The sequence below is a fragment of the Falco naumanni genome, chromosome 6 (genome assembly GCF_017639655.2).
Source record: "Falco naumanni isolate bFalNau1 chromosome 6, bFalNau1.pat, whole genome shotgun sequence".
Lineage (NCBI taxonomy): Eukaryota > Metazoa > Chordata > Aves > Falconiformes > Falconidae > Falco > Falco naumanni.
In genome coordinates, this window is record NC_054059.1 from 17,509,558 (window position 1) to 17,534,024 (window position 24,467).

General features: G+C 40.8%; 1 protein-coding gene across 17 annotated transcripts; it reads right to left on the reverse strand.

Annotated features, from left to right (window-relative positions):
- Positions 1 to 582: 582 nt before the first annotated feature.
- BEND6 (BEN domain containing 6) lies at positions 583 to 24,401 on the reverse strand. Of its 17 annotated transcripts, none has more exons than XM_040598244.1 (13): positions 24,275 to 24,401; positions 21,781 to 21,941; positions 20,633 to 20,786; positions 19,830 to 20,001; positions 14,974 to 15,078; positions 11,578 to 11,806; positions 11,320 to 11,465; positions 10,719 to 10,817; positions 10,171 to 10,348; positions 8,504 to 8,721; positions 6,978 to 7,170; positions 5,077 to 5,215; positions 583 to 2,579 (listed from the first exon to the last, which is right to left on the reverse strand). In XM_040598244.1, the coding sequence occupies exons 6-13, from the start codon at positions 11,771 to 11,773 to the stop codon at positions 2,312 to 2,314; spliced, it is 1,437 nt and encodes a 478-aa protein (XP_040454178.1). In that variant the 5' UTR covers positions 11,774 to 11,806; positions 14,974 to 15,078; positions 19,830 to 20,001; positions 20,633 to 20,786; positions 21,781 to 21,941; positions 24,275 to 24,401; the 3' UTR covers positions 583 to 2,311. The 17 variants fall into 17 exon arrangements, with proteins under 17 accessions (XP_040454178.1, XP_040454173.1, XP_040454169.1 ...); XM_040598239.1 differs by having other exon boundaries at positions 20,645 to 20,786; positions 21,743 to 21,941; XM_040598235.1 differs by having other exon boundaries at positions 21,743 to 21,941.
- Positions 24,402 to 24,467: the final 66 nt, after the last annotated feature.

Sequence of the window (24,467 nt, forward strand, 5' to 3'; positions counted from 1 at the left end):
GCTGGAAGGTTTACTCCACCTAGATCCCACCTATTAGGAACAGAATGATTAGGTGTCAAAATCAAATGAATATGTATGTAAAGATGTTATAACCTCTCATGAAAACTGTATAAATTACCTGACTTTTCACTGAAAACTTTGGAGCTAGTTTGTCTGGTGCAAATTGGCTAGCTCCCCAACATTGCATGAAATGAACACCTTTGCTGCTTAAAAACAGAATTTGTCTCTGAGCAGTTACTCTGTGCCATTTTGGCATCAAGTGTGATCTGCAGTCCACCAGCAACAGGGAGAGCAGCCGCTCATGTTTGGCTCCATGTACCTGCCCAAGTGCTTCTACACCTCCTGAACAGCAGAACAGCTGCAGCTGTGCAGTATCAGCTGTGACAACTTCAAGGTTAGAGAGCACTTGTAAGGCAGGCCAACCCCTTTCCCAGCTAAAAATTATGAGCTTTACAGAAACTGGCTTCAGAACAGTTATTAAAGAGGGGAAAAAGTGAACAACCTTACATGTTAGTGTACAACAGGGGCTGATACAAGAAAAGGCCCAGAAGACAGCAAGAACAATAAAATAGAACCAAGACATAGTAATGTTTCATTTTATTTGATAGAAAGTTGCTTAAAAAATATGATTAACTATATACATTCTTATATGCTGTACATACAATTACATATACAAAATGTACATAATAGCATCATCTGTTACATTTGATAGATGGTAGTTAATAACCAGAGATAGAACTTACATAATATTTCATGCCTGTTTTCATCCTGATCCTATCTGCAAGGAACTGATAGATATGAGAGATGAAAAAGGCTAGCAGATCACTTAATTCACAGCCCAGCCCACACACAAGTCTCCTCCGCAGTGCATTTTATTAGTGTATTGTTCTAGTACGTTTAGGTTTGTAGCATTTCCCTTTAAAGGTATTTGGCTGCTAACCTTATCTTCAGATTTTTTTCCTGGAATTCAACCTAATATTATTTCTAATTTATTTCCTTAACCTCCTGAGTTATAAAATCCTCAAATCTAGCTAGGTTTCTTCAGCTTTGTTGTTTGGTTTTTTTTCCATCTTGACTCCTTAGTTGCTTGTTTGCCATGTATGAAATAGATCTAATTATTAGTACTCTCTGTTCTGGGAGAAGTACACCCAAGCATGAAAGGTATCATCCAAGTGTTCTCTCCTTCCCATGCTACTGGCACACTGTAAATCTGAAATCAAGTCAGCAAGGAAAAAAATGTAGCTTCCCTCCTCCTCCTCAGGAAATCACAGGGTGTGTGTCTGCCAGCTGCTCCCTGGGACCAGTGGTGTCAGGTCTCAAGAGGAGCTGTCCAGTTACTGGGATTTGTATGGTCCCAGTCCCATGAGGAACACTCTACCTGTACACTCTAAGCTAAGAGGTAGCATACCAAAATCAAAGCACAGGGAGTAGGGGATGGCAGCTCTGCCCTTTACTAGTAATTTCCAAGAAATTGCCCTCCATTTCCCAACTGGCAGGATCAGGCACCCTTATCCTATGGACCCGATGTTCAGGGAATAAGACTGAGTGAGGGCTGCCAAACCAGCAGAGTACCAGCAGCAGAAGGCCTGTGAGAAGCCGTGGCCTCAACAACCAAACAAGCTATCCTGGAGGACTCTTCCCTGAGGGAAGGGAACATGGCTTCCTTCATTGCCTTTCCAACTTTCAGAGATTAAAAATGAGCTGCTGCTTTCCTGCAGACATCTTGAGAGCTGCAGTTTCATTGCTCTAAGAATGATTTCTTCTGTCCAAGTTACCAGCACCTTTAAATATCTATTTTATTTCTTCTTCTCTGCTCATGTGGCACTGTGCTTTCTAACCCTGTGCTGGCCACAGTCTTCATTTCACTAGGAAATTTTTCTATTCTCTTTTCATACCTATCTTTTTGGTATTAATATGCAGTATCTTTCTCTGATCAGTAAAGCAGTTTTCTATCAGCTGTCAAGGTGAAAGCAAGGGGATTGAGGTTCCTCTTACACATTCTTTTGGTATTAATTTAAATGATGTTTTTTTTCTAACTAAGGGGAACTCTACTTATATTCTTCAGAACAAGTTTATATTTTTAATGACTGCATAACATGCATATATTTGATAATACCTTGAAGCCAAAGATATTAATATGCCCTCATTTTTTTCTAGTCTGTGGGATTTTGAGTAAATGGTTCTCAGGCTTCTATTCTGCTTGCAGTATCTCTGTCCACTGTTGCTAGGCCATTTAGATATTATTTCTTTTCTATTTTATACTACTTCTTAAGCGCCATTGAGAATTTGAACTGGTGTGAAGTACCTTCTGTTATTCCTTGTCTGAATTCGTGAGATCCTGTCTGCAACCTTGGTTGGGAGAGGGTGCAGGTGAGCTTCTGGCGAGATGAGACTCCACCTTAGAAGAGGTGGGCTTGAAACACTCCTGCTGGCCTTGTGGGGTGGGAGGTGGAGGAGTCAGGCGGCTGTCGCTTTGCTGAATTTGGGTGTTAGCAGCTGGTGAATCATCATCCTGCTGGTCTTGTGTACTGGGAGGAACAGCCGAAGAGATGATGCCCTGAGGAGCAGCTGTTGAACCACTGTTGAGACAATTTGTAACTAAAGTTGAGATCCTAACATTAAATGTGCAATTGCTACTGTTCTTAGTCTCTGAGCAGGAGAGTTTGTGTATTAGTTAGTTTTCTTCATTGACACATTCCCCTTTTCCTTGTTTCACCTCAGCCTTATGGATCAGAGATGGTGACTTGTCTGTCTCATTGGATTAGACTCCAAATTCCTTCTCTTGAATTGTAATTGCATTATGGGAAAAGGCAGAGGAGGTGGGCAAGGAAGGAGGAGCAGCAAGGGAGGAGATAAAAATTGCACTATCACCAGTTTTAAAAGTTAGTAACTTGTGTGTAAGTTGTTACTAAAGGTACCACACAACAGGATTTTCTCTTGACCTCTCTCTGTACTTCATTGCTGGAAGGTGAACTGAAGGAGTAACAGTGGGATTACGAGCACCTTTACATTATCCTGATTTTCTTACAGAGAAAACGGGTATCTGAGTTAAAGGAAACACTGTTGTTATTATGATTACTTATAAGGTCCTTAAATGCTTTTACAGTGAGGAAATTAACAGATGTAAAATGAATCCATTGTAAATGCATTCTAATAAGCAACCATTCAAGAGGGACTATGCAGGCAATGCATGCATTGTTTTCAATGGATGTTGGACTGGATTTTACATAAGCACTTATCAATAGCAGACATAAAGACATGTTTAAAATATCAAGCTTAAACTGAAAGGTCTATAGGCAACATTAAAAAAACAACCCAGAGTTGTTATAACGCTAGTTCAAGATCCTCCTGTCAAGGCTTCAGGAATATTGTGTCTGTACATGAGAAGACTCAGGAATCAGAGAAATTTATGGATTCATCTGAGGAAGATAAAGATTTAAAATATCAAATATTTTTGATTTGATACTTTCAAAAAAGACAAACCCTGTGTTTCTGTACTGTTATTTTTACTACCTGTCAAGGATAAGGGAAAATACTACAGTGAATTAATGCATACTGTATATTACAAATACAGAGGACTTTTGTTTTACCAAGCCTTCTCATATCTAGGAGAAAAGCATTAACATAGTAAACTGTATTTTAGCCAGGCTGGTGTATTTGTTTCCAGACTAGAAAACCTGTGTATGTAGATTCTTCCAATACATATTATCTGAGTATTTCTCAAGTAGTAATTCATAGACCACTGGTGGTCCACGGAGTACTACCAGGTGGCTTATTGAGGAATTTTAGTAGTAAAGCACTGCTACTTCTCAAACAATTGTGTTGTAACATAGTCAAATAGCTTGGGGTGGTTTTTTCTGTTCATTTTTGGGTTTTTTTTGTTGTTTTGGTTTGGGTTTTTTGCTATGAAATGTCTTACAGTTGCAAATACGGATTTTAAAACATGCGTGAGAGAACTGAACTAGGAAGAGGCAAAGTATTACTTCAGTATGGAAAGTCTAAGTAAGGGCAAATCTATTCTCCCTGTCTCGCTGATTTTAATCTCTTACCCTGTTCCTGTGGAGAGGCTGAGAGAGCTGGGACTGTTCAGCCTCAAGAAGGCTCAAGTGGATCTTATCTATGTGTATTAATATCTGATGGGAGGGTGTAAAGAAGGTGGAGCCTCTTCTCTGTGCCCAGTGGCAGAACCAGAGGCAATGGGCAGCAACTGAAACACAGGAGGTGCCATCTGAACGTCAGGAAACACTTTTTCACTGTGAGGGTGACCGAGCACTGGCACAGGTTGCCCAGAGAGGTGAAGTCTCCACCTTTGGAGATACTTACCTGAACTGTACATGGCTCTGAGCAACCTGGTCTAGGTGACTCTGCTTTGAGCAGCAGGGGTTGGACTAGCCAATATATATAGGTCCCTTCCCTGCCAACCTCAACTATTCTGTGATATGTACATTCAGTATATGTGGAAATAGTGCGATGCAAATAGCTGACCACCAACAATAGGGATGAGTTCAGCAATTTTAGACTAGTCTTGCTCACAAGGTAAGAATGCTCATGATAAGTAAGATGTTATTAAATAATTCCTCTGCCCCAAGAATTTAGACTCTTGTGGCAGTAAAAGGTTGCCATTTTAGCTCTTGTACAGTAGTTTTATCAGTAGGCACAAAAGAGGTGTGATTTTCCTTATCTTTACTTGTGGGTTAATTGAGGCACAAGAGGTGACATGAAAATGGAATTGACGGGTCTCTGGTAAGCCTACAGAGAATAATAAGGAAAATAAATAATGCCAGATCTAAAATAGACATACTGATCAAACTAACTCCATGTGTTTTCATCTGTATTCTCTTCCCGTAATTTAATAGCCTTGTGTTGATTGTCTAGAATGAACAACTTTTTTTGTACTGTAATGTTAAGCTGGGCTGCTTCTGCATTATGTACTTGTACAAGGTTATGAAAATATTTTACTTGGAAATGCATATATGAACACGTATCTTCATAGTAATTTTAAGATTGCTTTTAAGTTTTGTTATCACAGGGTAATATATGGAATTACACATTGCAGTCTATAATTTTAAGACTTACCAGAAGCTATGCTTCTGAAAAGCACCTGAGTTAAGATCTTTGCTTAAAATTGGCTTCTTGGTGCAATTGTTCAGTTTTTGTCCCATCATTCGCCTAATTAAAGCATCATCTGTGTTTGGAAACAACTGTTTTGTGATTCCTGCAAAATAAAGAGACAATATATATGAGACCTCCAAATCAGGGAAACAACAGATGCATGATCTAAAATGCATTTCTTGCATCTTTGAAATTTCCAGTTACTTCAGTTTCAGCTCTAGTTACTCGGCTGTCTTTACATACTACTTCATAGATTTTGCATATGCCAGCTCTTGCTTTTCTCTGTGCCTTCCATATCATTGTGCCTGCTCTTGGCAGAGTCAAAGGGAACTCCAGGGCCACAAGGGCTTCCTGTAGTGAATGACTAGTTTGCTCATCCTCTCTCCCTTTGGTCTGTTTTTGATCAGAGAGTCCTTTTCCTATCCTCATCACTCCTTGTGCCTCTGAATTTTACAAGTTTTGTTCATTGGTTTTCATTCACAGGTGGGTGATGTCTCATCCTGTAAATATTTCCCTTCTGTTTTACCTGGCTAACTTTTTTGAATGCAATACTAACAGGACTCGACAGAGGAATGCGATTCCTGCTCCCCGCTTCTCCATCACCTTCCCTTCCCTTGATTTTTCCCCATTTCCATTTCATGTTTAAGTCTTACAGTTTCCATCTTTAAGTAATTTGATCCACTAACTCATTTTCTACAGTCCTGTAAGTCCCAGGCTTCCTTTTCTTTTTCTCTTGTATAATGCTGACACTTTTCAATTTGAATTCAGGAGTCTTCTTATTTCCCTTAACAGGCTCCTTTGACTTCTCTATAGGCTCCCCTTTGTCACTAAATTCTCCACAGACTCTTTCCCCAGAATCTACCCTCAGAAAAGTCCCTAGTAGCTCTTAGAATCATAGAATCATTTACGTTGGAAAAGACTATTAAGATCCAGTCCAACCATTCTTCCCATCCCACGAAATCTTTTTAATTTTTCTTAGACATCATTCTGAAATAGTCTCATCTTGCTGCCTCTAAATATATTTCACCATCTTACATACACTTTCCTTTTCTCCCTCTTGACTTTGGGTCTGTTTCTCTAGCTAGGTTCTTAAAGAAGAGAGGTTTCTGCAACTGATAACTTTTGAAACAGCTGGCCAACTTCAATAAAACTGGACCAAGGTACAGGAATGGGAGCTAAGCTGGGAAGGGAACTGAGAGAACTGGGGAAGTCCGAGGGAATGGCAGTAGGGGAGGGATTTTAGTACAGGAATTTAGGCTATGTTGTTTAAGTATTAAGCTATATGAATCCAATAAAAATCAAGCTTTATGTGCTCACAAAATACTGTTTTCTTTAAAGCTGCTACTTCTTTCCTACGCACCAAACATTTTCTGCCTTGAACCTCAGCATAAAACAAATTTTGTTTGCTTCTCTGATCACTATTCCTGTCTTCTATACTTACTGTCTCATTTTCCCTCCAGCGCTATTCAAAATGTCAGAATTCATAACATTCAGTAACTTCAGAATATAGCTGACATGATTTTCAATTTGATCCAAGTATGTCCTCTCTTTGCCTTCCCTTACCCATTATCACCATGCTCCAAGTTTGTCTGTTGTAGATTAACCTTTCAAAGGCTAAACAAATTCACAATATCATTGCACTAGCCACTTAAATAAACCCCACAAAATTCACATGGTAGAAATACTACTACTTAGCATCACACTGATGGTATTTGTGACAGATGGGTTAAAATGTAGCTGAAAAAGGAAATATGAAACAGCACATCACCTGAGTAGACCAGCTGTTAAGCATTACGCCCCCCTCCCCTCAGAGAAAGCCCTCTGTCAAGTCAGTGCCACATTGAATAATGTTAACAAGTCATCACCTATTATTTCCTGAACTTCATTCTGATTCATAGCTGGTTTTGCCGCTTTATCCTTCGAAGAGGAGGACTTTGCACCTGTCAGGCTGTGTGTAGCCATGTATTCATGTGTATAAAGTGCTTGCATCAAGTCATTTATAAACTTTTGAGGTTTGCTCTTGTTACAAAGTGCAATCTGCCACTTTTCGATCTTGAACTGGAAAACAAAATTGGTCATAGGCATAACTGTTGCAGCTCTCTAGAAATATTATATAGTATTACCTCTGAAATATTGTTTTGATTTTTCTTTTTTTAAACCACAATTTCAAAAGTAATCTCTGTGAACTGCATGCTTGAGATCAGTGCTACATTTGCATACCACTCAACATTTGGAACTATACACGCAGGTTGCTTTTTTTCAGAAGGAAGTGTGGGGCAGACTAAGGACCCCATTCATCCTAGCAAACACTTCACCGAGCAATCCTTAGTACTCACTAGTGGAGACAGGACGTCTTCAGACCTATCTAAATCCTTCCGCTTGCACTCCATGCAGACTGGACGTGGTCCAGTTCTGGTGTGGATTCTGTACAGCCTCAGGAGCATGGCACTATGCCCAAGCTAATATTCCTGCCTCCGAGCAGACATGTCTTAAGAACTGTGATGTCTGGTCCTGAGCTTTAAGAGTGACTTCTACAGGCAGTGGTTGTACAGCCCAAGTATTAGAACTCTCCTAATGGGTGATTTTGAGCTACTTCGATTAAGTAAGGCTAGGTTGCTTAGAAAATGAGGTCTTTTAATTTCTTTGGAAGATGTTTGGTCAAATTTTGTGTATTGCAATATTCAGTCAAAACATTATACCTTGGTAATTCTTAATAATTTCCTTGGGTTTTAGGACCCCAAGAATGCAAGAATGGTTTCAACTGACTCGCATGACTCAGTGCATAAGAATGTTTATGTAAATTGTGGATGCAGAAGCTGGAATTACTCTTTTGGTTATATCTTTATATTTTTCATGTACAACCTCTGTGCCTCAGATTTCTCAGTCATGCTCTGTTGTAATTACAGAGAATAGGGGAACATCTTTACTCTGTATCTACATATATATGCGTATTTCTACTTAAGTGCTGGCCAGTGTCTGGAAGAAGAGCTGAAGCATACCATTCTCCATTTACTTATTAACAGTTTAAATGTACTGCTGGTATTTTTCTTAGACTCTCTTTGAAACACTACCATTCCCCTCTGGCATCCAAAACACTAGGCTGGAATTTATCCTTGGATCTTGGTATTTAATTTGCGCATCCACATTCTGCACTTAATCACAGATGTGCAAAATCAAAGCAAGTTTGAATATACCAGCACACTGAATTACGCCTACAGTTTCTCATGGAAAGAGCTTTCTATACAAAAAGAGCTCATTAGTCATGTCATCAACTGCATGATAATATAATTATTTTTACTGATGCTTATTTTTTATATTTGTTATACTATACCAGTAAAGTTTGTACTGTATACATTTTTAATTTTATGCCTAAAATTGCCTTTTAACTGACCTGTTTTTCAGTCTGTTGCTCCTCATCTTCCACGTTCAAAGTTATGGGTGAGGGGGAGTTACTATGCATAGTTGCATATGAATCTGCTAACGGATTGTTAGATGCTTTCCAAACCGCATGTGAATGCAGACTGGACATAGATGACGTCACTCCCCCTTTGAGCAGTGCTTCAGCCATCCCTACCAGTTCCTCAAAATGGGTGACTGCCTGTGGCAACACTGAAATCAAATAGAAATTGAGGGGTAAAATAGCGATTGAAGCTTTCAGACTCTTAACTACATGAGCATGTATATTTTTTGCCACTAGATTCCTGTCATAATGCAAAAGAGCCAAAGTAGTCGGCAAAGATGCTTTAACATACTTTTCTCCTATTCTCTCCAATGTTTTCCTGCTGTTCCGCTGTCCCTGCCCATACAAAGATCTGGCCTCTCGTTGTAGAATAGCATAGATCAGTTCTCTGTAAGGCTAAGAGCAGCCATGGCACTAAGCAGGCTATTTCTCTTTTTTCTTTTTGCTATCTCAAAATCTCTACAAGTCCATAAAGCTATTGAATATGGGCTAAGAAATGTCTGATTTTTTTTCTTCAGAGAAGCTGCACAGACTGTATAGATTTTTTTCCCTTTTTTAATCTGTAGAGAATATATTTTAAATAACCTTTTCTCCAAGTAATATTTATTTTAAAATATAAACTTTTGTGTCCATTAAGAAGAATCAATTCAGAGCAAAAAGGATGCAAGGGATGAAGAATCAGCAAGATACAGTATTTTTTGTAATTTAGTGATTCTGTAAAAGACTAATACAAGTGCTTAAGATGCGAGGCCAATGGACCTAGATGTGTAACAGAAGTTGTCAGACACTAACAAAATGTTTAAAAATAATATTCAAAAAGGTGGAGATGAACAAGCCAAACCAAGTTGAATAACATGTGGAATGGAATCAGGTGGGCAATTAAACTGACGAGCACTTGCAAAATCATATGACAATAAAACCCAGAGATACTAGGCTGCCTAGGGATGGTGTGATGTAGCTGACAAGGGAAGGAGCAAATCCTCTTTAAACCTTACTGATTCACTAATATTTTGAAATTCTGGATTCAGTCTTAGCTGCCCTGGGGTAAGGGACAGGGACCAGTAAGAGGGGCTTCAGAGACGACCACTAAGTGATGAAAGATTCATTTATAGAAGAACAAAATGGTTCATCTCTGGGAAAGTACTAAATCTGTTGCACCTGGAACTAACTCAGATTATCAGTAATAAGAAGGCACCAAAGTAATTAGAAATGAAATAATTCAAGAATAAATAAAACTTCAGGAAACCTAGAAAAACTGCTAATAAATAAGCTGAGTTGGACTGGTCAGTGGAGTATTTGAGCTTAGTTGATAGTTATACACAGCATACAGAAAGTCCTCTCGGGAACAACTGACAGGCTCTAGACAGATTTTTCCATTTCTAACTCTTCAATTGCATGGCCTCCATGTAAGACAGTTTTTTTCTAAGTGCTACTTGAATTAAATGCTGCCATGTATCAAAGACTCTGATGCTAATGGTAGGCCTTGATCCTGTCAGGTGCTTGAACATCCATAATTCCCATCCAAATGGCCTCTTATAAATCAAGCTTTTCATGACCTTCAGGCTTTCCTCTTCATCAAATATTTCCCCTGACTTTACCTTGAAGCATCACCAGGGACTGCCTTAGGCGGCAGTTTTCTCTCATGGTGTCTGTCAGCTTCCTCTTGAGACTTTTTATTTTGGCACACAGTTCTACCTTGGATAGTTGAAATAAAGGCTCTTCATCATCACTGCTACTTTCACTGTACAGAAAGTTGCTTCCTGAATATGATTCCCTCTGAAAAAAAATAAAACCAAAACTGATCTAGAGCAACAACAACATAAAATCAAGGCATTAAAACAAATATTAAAATATCTGGCTAAATCAGAATATTCTTTTTGTACACAAAATGTATAAAGACTCAGTGCATTTTAAGAACAGCTGTTATTCAACAGAGCTACTACCATTCCTATTAAAATTAAAAATGGAATGTCAGTGTAATATGCAACTGTTAGGTACTTCTCTCTCTGTTCTCCAATCACCAGTTTTCCAAGGTAGAGTCTTTAGAACCATTAACTTCACTAAAAAGTCTTACACCCCCCTAAAAAAATATATTTCAGTTTGCTTTTGCTTAATACATTGAAATTGCTGAAGATGGGATGTTTACCTGTTTGTTAATTAAAGATGTTTCAAGTTGAGTCAGGATGTTGGTAGGAGTAGATGCCTGCAATGATTTCTTTCTTTTTATATGCTTCATCATCTTCCCCTGCAAACAAGAGCATAATAGTGCCCTTGCATTCCTATGGAGCCTTTCATTACAGTATCTCATGGTATGCCATAAATTTTTATTCTCTGTGCACTTGACATTCTTCGTTAGTATTTTTGAAAAATAAGTTTGTAACTTTTAGTTAAGATTTATGTTTTCTTTCCTCACATTTTGTGGCTGCACATCTCAGCACAATGCAAAACTCAGAAAACCTGGTCCCTTCCCTTTCATACAAAGTAGTCAGACTTCTGTCTTATGGGAGAAAATGTAATGGAGTGACAGAGCATCCAAGTTTTGAATAACACTTTTCTCTTTAAATAGCAAAAGACAAAATCTTTTGGTCTATCTAATTACTTTGACAGATTATTGTGCTAAGGTACCATGCAAAGACTGCCTGTATTCCCTTACTAAGGATTATATAGTGAAGAATCAATAATTACAGTCTATTTCATTCCATTATGGGTCTACCACTATCAGGCACATAAAGACAGCAGAAACTCACCTGTTCTTTATCCAAGTCACTGTCCTCACTTTCTGAGAATATCATTTCTATCCTCTTCCTCTTGCCTTTTCCAAGGACTTGTATTTTTGTAATTTCATCTGCTTGTAATATCTTTTGCATCATTTCCACCAGCTCTTGGGGGTCATCTGAAGTGATGGAAAAAAAAGGCCAAAACACAGAAAACCAGGTAGCAATACCTTACAGCTAGATTAAAATTTCATATCAGACAAATATCCAGTGCTCTGGAACTGCACTCACCACTCATGTACACAACTCTCACCAGATGCTTTTCTGTCTTTCTTTCTCCCACAGGCCAGTTTACTAGCACGTGCTCATTTGGTTTCAGAAGTCTTTCTAGTTCATTGTCATCACTGGGAAGGTCCTGTATCCACGAAGTCTCTCCGATTTGCAGTGAATTATCATTTACAAAATCAAACAGTGTGAATTTTTTCATTGTTAAGGGGTTTCCTTGTCACACAGACACTGCCTGCAGGATGTCATAGGGAAAACAGCTGTTACCATGTCATGCTACAGGAATGTTACAAGAATACTTTAAAAAGCCTCAAACAACCCTCCTATTCCTGGATATTGGCAATTACCTTGTCTGCAAATATCCTGAATAAGGAAGTGAAAACTAGCCAAGCAGCATATTAAATCTCCCCTGAAAGATGGGAGACGGTCTGCTCAATACATGTACATCAGACATTTGCCTCCAAAACTATGCACTGAAACCAGCTTTCACTCACAGAGCCCTTGCTTCCGTATTACTACCATGCCTAATCCATCTCCTGGCTGGCATCTCTATTACTACTACATTTGCCCCAACAAAAGTTTTCAGTCCAACCTCTAACTAAAAGATACTGGTGTGACAAAAACTTTCCCTAGAATGAAGGAAAATACTAGCTATAACATGCTATTAAGAGGGATGTGTAACTTCCAGGGCTGTATTTAATCATGTCACAGGCAGCAAGATGTACAACTGCAGGCACAGAAAACCAACGCGCAACAACCCAGGACAACTGACTGGTATGACACATTCTGGCAGTGGAAAACTTGACATACAAAAAGAAATGACAGGCTGAGGACTGGAAGAGAGCTGGACTGCTTCATGAAGAGTAATAGCAGCAAGAACACAAACCCAAATATACAGCTAAATCCCTTGTTTACATAAGAACACTACTTTTAAAGCAAAGGACCATTTCTGGGCTTTTTAAAGCACTGAAGCTCTACACTGGGAGAAGGGAACAAGTCATACTTTGTGCTTTATTTTTCTAATTAAGCTGATATGCCTTACACAAAGGTATGAAATACAATATACATTAACGACTACTGGAAATGTAACCGGTTCATTGTTTCCATTATACTCAGAGAAGGCATTTTCTACTTTAAAACAAATAAATAGAAAACCTGATTTTGTCAAACCTTGATCTTTCCAGCAAACATATGGTTTAGTTTGTCATTTCATAGAGGTGAAGTCCTTTTACAGAGCTGAAAACTGATGAATTCCCAGATGTGATTTGTGATTTACTTGGCCTCAATCAGTCGGAAGCAAATCTAGTGCCTCATTCAGAGGCTGTCAAAAAGGTAGCTCAGAGCTAGGAGGGGAGAATTATGCAGGGCTGTTATGTCAAAGTGAGAAAGTCTGGCTGCAGTGCTCTAAGCAATGTCAATTTGTTTGCAGCAGCCCAACTCACCACTATTCACCATGTCTCTGCTACACCTCAACAAAGCTGGCTTTCCACACAGGGCTGAACTTGTTAATTCGAAAAAAAACAAACCAGCTGTGCTCTCATCAACATGTTTACTGATACAATGAGGCAAGTGGCATAAGAAATCACCATTAAAGAGAGTATTAAATCATGCTTTTATGCAGAATATGTTGAGTGTGATAGCAGTAGGATTGTTAAGTACTGCCCTACTGAAGAAAGAGGACTGCAAGAATTCACATTAATTCATTAAATGCAAACATCCGTCCCATATAAATTCTGGAGAGGAAGCAGCCTGAATATCTATGCCTAGCATGAATCACTGGAGGCATCATTCTGCCACTGATCCATTGCGAGTGGACCCTCACACCAGACAGGGATCATTCAACTGAATAAACATATAGACAAAGCAGAACCTAAAGAAAAGTTTCAGCACTGATCTCACTAGGGGTAGGTGAGGTCCAAAATGAAATGGCATGTTTGTCCGAACAACGGTATACCAGATAATGCTTTTGAGTATATACCTCAGCTTAACATTTCTCATGTGGCATGAAGATGTTAACTTCTGCCTCCTCTGATCAACCCAGCACAGCGATCCCCATCACCCAGTTCTTCAGTTCTCAACTGGAGTACTTTGACCTTTCCCCTCCTTGACCCTTGGCAGTTGCGAGCTACTTTATTACCCTTCTAAAAGCCCACATAAGATCAACAGAATTGCAGCAAAATCAGAGCTGCCAGTGTGCTAAGACTAACAGCCGATTGACTGGCTTCTGTATTTTTTTAATGTTTCCCTGTAGTCCTCTAACAGTCTGTATGCTCTCATTTTCTATTGAGATAAATATGCCCTGAGCCATGGGACGTTCTTGTGGTCTGCCCTTGTACAGGGTCAGCCAGCCAGCCTGGGATTTCCAGGGATGCACTGAACACCCAGGCTGCTCACAGCATGGAGGGCAAGTGATGATTCCCCACCCCACTGGGGCTACTCACACCCAGGCTGTGCCAACGCTGCGCACATCAGTAGTAAGTCCGACAGCTTTTGGAAAGTATCAGACTTGCGTATGTGTTATACAGCTTAATGAAGTCAAAGGACATGTGGACTTGTGGGTGTGTAGAGCCCACGACAGCAGCCTGGTGCCACTGGTAGACACTGTGAAGCACATGGCCAGCAAAACCCCCCTGCAGTGTTTACACCAGACAAGAACCTGGAGCCATGAAAATCCATCCTGCCACTCACAGCTGGGAACAATTTTTACTATGGTCATGGCAGGACTTGGAGCCCAGCAATTTGTCTACATTATCTATAAAGCTTTTTTGAGCTGTCAAGATTCTTGCCTGTGGTGGGAGGGTGTACTAGTAAACAGCTAAACTGATTTCACCAAGAGACTTAATAGCTGCCAAGTTAAAATATAAGCTACATAGGATGCTGAGAGAAACAAGGAATAGATTTCACAAATAGTCGTGGAGGAGGGATGGGGTTCATCCACTCCTTTAGCTCCTTCCAGGAATCCAAAAGCCTCCTGGCAGCTTTTTGAGGCTTATGCTCAGTCCTGTTGCTCCTGCTGCTTTTGAGGGGACCAAAGCAGGAAAGCAGCTGTGGGGCAGCAACAGCGACTGGCCACGTCCCCTCTCCTCTGCTGTGGCTCTGCTGGCCATCAGCTCAACTGCTTGCATTACAGAGAAAATGATGAAATTATGTTGCCAAATAAGAGGAACAGAGTGCGATAGTTGATTGTTAGTATTTTTCTGCTGTGGAGCTACAGCTTCAGCTCCTGCAGTAGACATTAATCAAACTGTGTCTTTTCACAGAATTTATTGTGACAGTCCATGGGCCCTGGGGATAATACCTAACTGTCTGCTAGCATCATCTCTAGCCAGTGATTAAAGAAAATGGAAAGATAGAACAAAATGTCTCTAATGAGGAAAAGGAACAGCGAAATACTTCACTTAATGGAAAAGAAGTCCTGCAGTGTTTTCTCATCCTGTTTTCCCACTGGAGTCAATGTGAACCTTGTCCTGATTCAGGACTGCTGAAGATGCCTCCCTCTAAAATGTTCTGTTTGCCAAGACAGATCAAAGGCAAAATATACTGTATCATCAGGGAAAAAAGGTATCTTGGGGAATGAGATTCATCTTACCAAACCACTACTGCCTTAAAAGCGAGAGGTTGTCTAGCCACATTTGGTTCAGTCACTGCAGAAAGAGAGGTGATTCATCTCACCCTAAGACACGTGTCTAAAAGAGAGTAGATGACCTACTGTCTGGGAGAGCCTGTTTCTCTCCACTGACTATTCAGTGACTATACAGGGCTAGGTATGTCTCCTTATAGAAGCTGGCTTGGTCCAACCCATCCTATATGAGCTTTTTCTATATTTGAATGGATTTTGAATAGTAGGGTAGATTCTAGCAGATCTTCTGCTATAGGGAGCCAAAAGAATGGAGTATGAAGTCTCTTAAACTGTATTTGGTTCTCTGTTTCAGATCCTTCTAACACAGTTCTGCAAGTCATCAAGTAAGCTTTCTGACACTGAGTGCTTTGTTCAGTGGTTTAATTGGAAGATATATAATTGTTCACAGACATTACCCTGTGTGCAGCTACCAACCACAGAGACAGAATTGTATGACCTTTGGAAGCCACTGATGTTTTGCAAGTTACTTAATTCTGCTATATTCTCCATTTGAAAACACTAGCTACACTGAGAAGTACTGAGATGGAAATTTATGATTTTTCAGTTCTAAGACACAAATCTATCGTTTCTTTTTCTAAAAGCAGGTAATTTGTAGAGGGTAGGGGAAAAAAAAGAAAGGATCATTTTATCTTAAAGCTCTGCAGAGGAAACACTAATTGGACTATTTAATTTTTACACATGTTAACACCTCACATTCTGCACAGATGCTACAAATTTGCACAAAGAATATTGTTACTAAGCAACCCAAAAAACCAGAACAAAAACCCCTCCAAGAACCACGAGAGTCATTTAAAGACACATCTCACCCTTTGACTGACATAGTCTGTTCCATTCAGCCAGAGAGCTGGCAGATGGCATGCTGAGATCATTATTTCTCTTTCAGTAAATGCAGTGTAAAGTATTACAAATTTACAACATGAGATTGTATGCCCACTCAACGGGTCTGATTCTGCCAGGTTAAAACAGGGCTTTGCCACTGATTTCAGCAAAATAAGAAACTGTACCACAACTGTGCAACACAGATCTATAATAAAGTACTAACATCCTCTAAGTTCAGGATTCAGTAATCCCAGTTTTCCCTGGAAAAAAACCAAACCCCAACCTTTACTGGGCTAGAAATTCATCTACCTCAAGCAAAACTATTTATTTCCAATTCAGCATAATAAGTGGTAGTCACAGGTTCGGTTTGTGTTACTTAGACTGGCATTTTACACTGAACTTGTCAGGACATTAAACACAATGTTGGTGTAAAACTCTTGGGCTGCCCTGAAGTCTCAAAATTCTCAGTTCTCTGTAGCAAGTGTATGATGGAAAACATGAGCATATTTAAATGTTATATGCCCTGTTGTGGGCTCTCATGTTATTCCCCTGAAACCAGTGTAAGATTTACTAATGATTTCAGTGGAATTAGGAACCGTTGGAAGAATGCAGAAGTGTTGTTACTGCTCGAAAGATTTACAGTGTGATATCTTAGTCATTTTATGGGAAAATATGACTTGAAAGTACAAAGCTGCTGCTCTCAGCTGAGAAATACAGCGCACAGATTTTCCAGAATCATCAGTATCACTGTGTTCCAAATTCAGCTGGAAATCTGGGGGAGCATCTATCAGAACATTGCCGTAACTTTCAGCTATAAAGGCCTAGAAATGATCCTGCTTGTCTTCCACATGAAGGATAAAAACTACATGATTTTTATTACTGATATCACTTCCTGACCATAGATCGCTGTCCTTGTGTGATTAGCTATGAAATAATCCAAGACACTTTTCTAAGAAGTGATGCTATCCATGGTAAAGCAACATCTTTTGGCCTTATTTATGCAGATCGTCTTGGTGACTTCAAATCCTCAGCAGCATTTACAATCTACACGATTATAGACAGAATTGGGCTCACACCTTGTCTCACACGCTAACAATCTGTTTGAGTAGCCCAAGGAATTAACGCAGCCATTACTGTCTTTCACAGTAGTGCCCTCCAAGCTGTGACTGTTAGCAACCTAGAAGTTCTATAAAATAATAGTAATTTCTAAATATTCCAAAGCCCTTATATCAAAAGCTTGAAAAGGATTGTTAGAAAAGGTCCAATTTTTGCATCAAACCATTGATTTTATTTGTAATACCAAGTGATAGGAAAGGTTGAATAATGAATTTATTTTAGTATGTGTAGAAGTACTAACATTTTGTTCTAACTAATAATTTATTCAACCAGAAGTGAAACATGGTATTCATTTTAATAAATTTCAAGATAGCAACCTAGCATCATTATTGGGCTTTCAGTATTGGATTCAGTTCCGGATTAAGATGCTTACACTTAGGTGTCACTGGTATACCAGGTATCTAAGTTACCACTGTAATCACTGGAGATCTAGGGATCCATTTGGCTTCCTAAACATAGATGTTTAGCGCCAGTGTCCTCTGGTATTCTGCTTGGCCTTCAGCTGCTACTCCAGAAGTGCAGATCTCCCACAGGTCTTTTATCGCAAGTGCCGTCCCTTTGGAGATGTCTCAGCCTTGATCAACTCCAACAGTTGTAAGAGTCAAGCCCCTATTGAACACAATTAAAGCTCCTTGGAGAGCAATTTAGCTTATTTCAAATGCTCTAGTGCTAATTCAGTTACCTAAAAATAAATGCGTAGTGCAATCTAAGATACCATAAATTATTACACCTGGCCTCTAACTGCCTCTTCCGATGGGCACATACCTCCTATAGGGCCTAGACCCTCTTGCAGGTTCACAAGGGTGGTTACTAATTCCAGGCACCTCAAATGGCCCTAAGCACTTATTTAGGGAAGAGAATTGTTCTCTGGGCACCAATGATAGAACTGAGTTTAAACAGGAGCTCAGATACCTCACATGCCTATAAACCACATACATCTTTTTATCTGTATTTTAATCCCATACTTAAGATCCCCATAAAGATAACAAGATGCCAAATAACAAGATGTAGGAAGTTATCTTAATTCTACATCACAGATTAGTATCTTTATTAAACAGCTATTTCACAGCTGACAGATGGAAAACTGATACCCACTTTGATCTGCTTGTTCTCAAATGCCATGCTCAACAAAATGTATTATACAGACCAACAAAAGCCAGTTTATTTATTGAACTGGATAGGATACCTAAGCTACAGGAATTTGAACAGTCACATGAAAGCTCTTCCCATGCAGGTTAATATATCCAAACTCTTAGGAGAAGTAAGTAGGTAGCCTGGGAAGAGAAACAAGTCAGTGCACCTCTGCAGAGTCCAACACTTGACCATAGTCATTCTAACCTGGCGCGGGTAATTCAACACTACACATCTTAACAGCTCCCAAATTATAAAGGTTAAAGACCATGTTCATGGTTAGGCAGCATCATTAGGGAAAATGTGACCACATGCAAATCTGTGCTGAGGTGCAAAAACTGTGCACTTCCTCCACGTAACAGCTCAAGCAGTCAAATACCCTTTTCCTAAAAGGCTAAAAAAATATTAAACATACTTTCCATACGCAACTAACAGACTTTCAAATTGGACTTGTTCAAACCAACCCACTGACAACCTGAAGTGAGTTTATAAGATGCATCTTATTCTTTTTATAAGGTGGTGTAAGCGATCTTACATCTTTTGATAAGCTGTGCTGCCCCGAAGGTTTACTATCAGTGACATTTTCCCTTCAGCTCTAAGAGCATAGAAGTGAAATAGCAGCTAGAAAATTGCAGGCTTGAGTTCTGGTCAGTATTTAATACTCTAGCGGCATCTTAACTATCTGTACTCATATGTCTTTACTGGCTGTCATAGGTGAGTGATGACAGAAGTCATGCCTGGTTAATACTCCAAGTGCCTGCTCTTTTACTCCACAGCTCCTCCTCAATTGTTCTGCTTTTGCAGCATGTTGGTAGAAGGGAATGAACCTGATGATCTCCAGTTTTAAAAAAAGAAATAATATCTGCATTACTATTAAAGGTCACGAGCTAGAACAAGGCATATACAGTGTCCTCTCACTCCAGGGAATATTACTGCAACTAAAAGCAGTTCTGCAAGCATTTAGGAGAACTGACAGAAAGGCATCTTCCCTGCAAGGATAACAACTTCAAATCTTATTAGAGCTATTTTCCCCCCCTCTTGTAAAATTAAATGTCTTTTCAGCATATGTAGTTCAACCTCTTTATACATTAATATAAGAGCTGAAAGACCAGTGTTGTATATCGGTCTGAAACAATCCTTAAACAACTTCCAATTATGCACTTAAAATACTAATGAAGTGCAATTTCCTCTGGGATGCAAGGCCACGTTCAGATTGACAACTGCTACATTAAACACTGCCAAAAATGAATACAGAGCAAATTTTAACCAAGGACAAAGGGGCACACCACTGCTGTAACAAAAAAAAGAAAAGAAGTGCCATAGGAGCTTTAGCAGTATATTTCCATCTAGGCTCAAGATCAACCTCTCTGTCTGCAAAGTCAATTTATGCCCACAGAATTCCTGCCAGCATTTTTCCAGCAACACTGTAAGCCATGGGTGCACATACTGCATGGCTCATACTCTATTCGATTTACATTCAGTCTAATAAACAGATGGAATCAAAACATTCAAGCTGTGTGAGTTGATGAACCTGCAAAATAAGGACAATTACCTCTACGTATATAGAGAGGCAGGAATTTGTTTTTACGCGGTCACGTAAGACACCTGCAGATGGCAAAATGTTCTGGTCATGGAGGGGTCTAGTCTGTAGCACTGGAATCGCACAGATTGGTCTTGGATAAATGGTAACAACCTTTACAATTTAGCTTCTCTTTTCAAAGGATCTGAAATAATAATACATATTTACCTAATTTCCAGGATATTGTGAGAATTAACTAATGCTAGTGTGCCTTCCAAACATACAAACTGTAGGGAGCAAACAATTTCACAAGTTTTGCAGAATGATTTACAATAAACTTGCCGAATTCACAATGTAACATTTCACATAAGAGATTTTTTTGAAATGTGATGCCTATATTGAGCTGGAAATTGTTACTCTTTCAGCTGAAGAACGCATTTTATAAGGTTTAATCATCTACCAGAAACTCCCACAACACCTTCTCATACATCATGCTTAAACTGCTAGGAAGCACACCGAGGACAGAACGCAACCCGTGAAGTAGAATATTGAGGGGGACAGTCAATTATGTCACTGAATGAAGTTGATAAGACTCTGATACTATGAAATTTTCTGTATTTACTTTCCTTGATTTTTTGGTTTTTACTGTATTTACTTTGGTTCCTGCTTGATTAGAAAAAACCTAAATATTTTGTTAATAAATATTAGATGATTAGAGAACCCTTCTAACCAGTTAAGTAGTCATTTAAGCATAAAATTTTACTTAATTATAATTAATTAGTAGAATCACATTCCTTAGAGCATACCTACACAGCAGTGAAAGAAAATAATCTTACCCTTTCACTTACTCAGCAACTCTTCTGAAATCGTATCATGTGTCATCTCCTATTCTTATGTCCACATCCCCAGATCTAGCATGTGACCTTTTTCTTTCACCTCACTGATACAGGGATTCTTATAATTGCAAAATGAGGTCCACAAGGCCTGTATCTGTAGGAGCAGAGAGGTGCCTTTACAGAGTTGTGGAATGCCCTTGAATCCCATGGCTCACACTGGGAGAGGTCAGCAGATCTCTGCAGACACAGTTTCTCCACTCAAAATACTGTCATATTTTCTTTTCACAATTTTTTTTTTTTGTCCTTTTAGCCTAGCCCACGGTACTTAGCTAGGATTGTTAGTTTCTTTTTAAAAGTGTTGCTGAACCTCATATAAATTATCAAGGCATATGATGCACTAGTCCATAAATTATACCGCAGTTCTGCATACAGGGAAAGGGTAAGGGAAGAAAGTGTCTCTGCCTTCAGCCTTGCTGGGCAAGGCTGCTAAGTCAGAACAGGTTATCGTGAGAGGCTGGCTGAAAGAATATTTCAGGTCAACACTGCCTAGTGCCTGCAAGAGGGCTGCTGCTGCTACAACATACTGCCTGCTCAACTCTTCCATTAAACTGCAGAAGTTTGACATAATTTCTATACTGTTCCCCTCCCTCATGCAACTTGGGAGAACAGGTAAACAATTGCATTCAGGAGTGACTGTAACCAGAGAAACATCCTCCTGTTCTGTACTGTCCCTTTCCACTGCCAAACATTTGCTGGCTGCCTCTTTTTTTTGCGGAGTCTCTGAAGCAGAACTTTCCTTTTTCGTCCCTCTGCCCAAGTACTTATCGCCACCTCCTTCCTCAGCGTTGCTCAAGTACAAGGCTGCTTCCAAGCCTCCTGGTGAAAACATCAGCTATGCTCATGACTTTGTCGCTGCTCCGTTTGCCTGTGATCCCCATCAAAACAATTCTCGCATCTCCACAAAAGCACGGCCACATCATGCGTACCCTGAAATGGCAGCAGTACTCCTTATTTATTACAGGGTCAATGGCTGCCTTCTTCAATTATAAAACCCTTTTGGACTTGATTCAGCCTCGCAGCAACTTTGATCTGTTTTCTGATGTCCCTTACCATTCCACAATGTTGTCACAGCGTCAAGACTTTGTTACCTTCTTTTACTTCCTCTTCTATGAAATAGCTTCACCTCCAGGATTCTCCTTCTGAGGTCAAATCTCAGCTGAGAGGTTTTGCTTTAACCTTCTCTCTTCATTCCTTTTCTCTTCTCTGTTTATCATCCTTAAAATTTATGAAGAGTTCTCTGAAAAACATCCTGTAAAGAAGCTTAAAGTAAAAATGCTATACATATAAAACTTCTTTTACTTGCTTTTTTTTACTATTTTTTTGGGGGGAAAAAATCTACTCATATACAGTTTGCTTATTTTTAATGGGAAATAACTTCGCAGCTTACACTTTATTCACCATGCAAGCAATATTTTAACCAGACTACCAACTCCCCCACCCCCACCCCCCCCAGTATATAACAAACGCAGAGCAGTAATGAATATAAAGCCATAGCAGCACTTCAGTATACATGTGAGACAGGCTCAGAAGCCTGGAGCAGTAGCTCTCTGAAAAATCACATGTCAGCATTTCTTGTACTGAACTGTACTCTCTTTTGCATTTGAAAAAAAATTTAAGCGGTTGTAATGAAATTTATTTTATCCTTTTGGCAAAATATTATCCTCAGGACACCAATGCGCTCTAAGTCTTTGAAGGGAAAAGCTATAAACCTTAAACTAAGACGCTAACATCAGAGATTTGCACGTCAAACATTTTCTACGCACTGTTACCCGAGCACAATGTGAAAGTAACTGTTCCCTCTCAGTTCTCTGCCATTTACCATGCAGTCACTGCTGTGCTACATTTCCTCTACCATCCCATCCTGAAACAATAAATCAGCGCAGAGCAAAAGGTGTCGAAAAGTTTCCTGCTCCTGCAATATACTGCAGCGAAGCACTGCAGCAGGGCAGCACGTTGCCAGGAGGATCACACTGATTTGCTTCATGTTACGGTGAGGTAACATGAACCGTTTGAATAATCTCCAGGTAATCTGCATTAAAACCATTTTACTGCAGTGTACTGCGGTATTAGGAAAGATTTCAATATTGCACCACGTGATGCAATGTCAGTTCCCAGGCAGTGAGGGAGAGCTTTAAATCAAAGGCTGCGAGGTAGCAACTTTCCATTCTACAAATTAATATGACAGACTGCTTTGGCTCGCTATGTTTGCATATAGTATGAAATGATAGAAAATTCATGGAATAAAATATTATAGACCTAAAAGCCAACAATTTTTTCTTCCTTCACTTAGCCCCCCCCCCCCCCCAACATGGTATCAAGAGAATCTTTGAATGAAAATGGATTTTCCTGACATCAAGGTACAGTAAAGCATTACAATGTTACTAGCTCACTGATAAATTAGTATTCTAGAGATAAATTTTCCTGTTCTTATTTCAGCTGCCACAAATACGTTTCCCTCTCTGTCCTTCCAGGTTGTATATTGTTGTTTAATTCAAATTTGCCCGTAAGCTTTTCTATATAGTTTTAAGGCAGTCATATAAAGCAGTAACATTCCAATATTATTCCACTGTTTTCACAGAGATTGTCGCTATAAAGTTTCAGAAATGTTCCTCAGATTTATAGGTTCATATCAAAGGTGCATGAAGAGAGTATGAATTTCACCTCGAATTAACCTGACCTTCCCCCGGTAACACGAGCAAACACAATATTGCAAAGTAGCAGCAGGACGTACCTACAGCAGATGATTTTTTTGTGTTTAGTCGAATGAGAGAGTTCAGAACCGTATTTCCAAAGACCTCTGAAACAGTCTTTGAAAGCACGGAGTATCATCCAAGTAACAGCTACAGGGGCAGCAGTAGCAACGGAGATAAAGTCTTGTTATTATCTGCATTAGGAACGTGCACATGCCAGGATTTTTATGCTGTATGCAACGCACCAGCTCCGGCGGCCGGTAAGCGAAAGGCACCGGGGATGACATCTGCTGCGGGACGTGGCAGCTGGCTGCAGGAAGAGGGTACACGCACGGCACCGCTCCGGGGCGGCTCCCGCCGCACCAAGCCCGGGCGCCAGCCGGCTGCTCCGGGGCCCGCCCGCGGCGGCGGAGGGCGCAGATGGCGCAGCCCGGCACGCAGGCACCGCGCCCGCTGCGCGCCTTCACGCACCCGTGTGAAAGCCGGTGCCCGGCTGCACTCCGGGCCGCCGCCCGCTGTGCCCCGACCGCTGCCGGGCTGCGCCCCGGGCCCCTGCCCCGTCCCCCCCGCAGCCCGCTGCCGCCTAAATCCCAGCATCACAAACGCGGGTGAGCACTAGGGCGCAGGTCACCCTGTCGGGCTGCGTGTCGTTCGCGCTTCCCAATGCGCTCCTCTGCGACCCCTCTGCCGCGACACCGGCCGCGATCAGCGCCCGGGCCCGAGGCCCGCCCGCCGGGGAAACCGCTACCGACCCCCGGCCCCCGCCAGCGCGCACCGACCTGCACGGGCCATCGCCCCCGCGCCCCACTGGCCGCTGCCCCCCGCGGCGGCGGGGACAGCCCCTCTGCCCCCGGGGGTCCCCGGCCCGCGCGGGGCAGCCGCCCCCCGGTACCTCGCAGCGGCCATTTTCCGCCTCCCGCTGCGGCAGCGCCAGCGCGTGATGTCAGCGGCCGCCCCGGCCAGAGTCCCCGCGGCGGCGGGCTGCGCCGTGCTCCTTCCTCCCGCCTGGTGGCGGCGGCGGCGGCACCCTCCTCCTCCTCCTCCCCCTCCCCCTCCCCCTCCTCTCCCCCGGCCCCGCCCCGCCC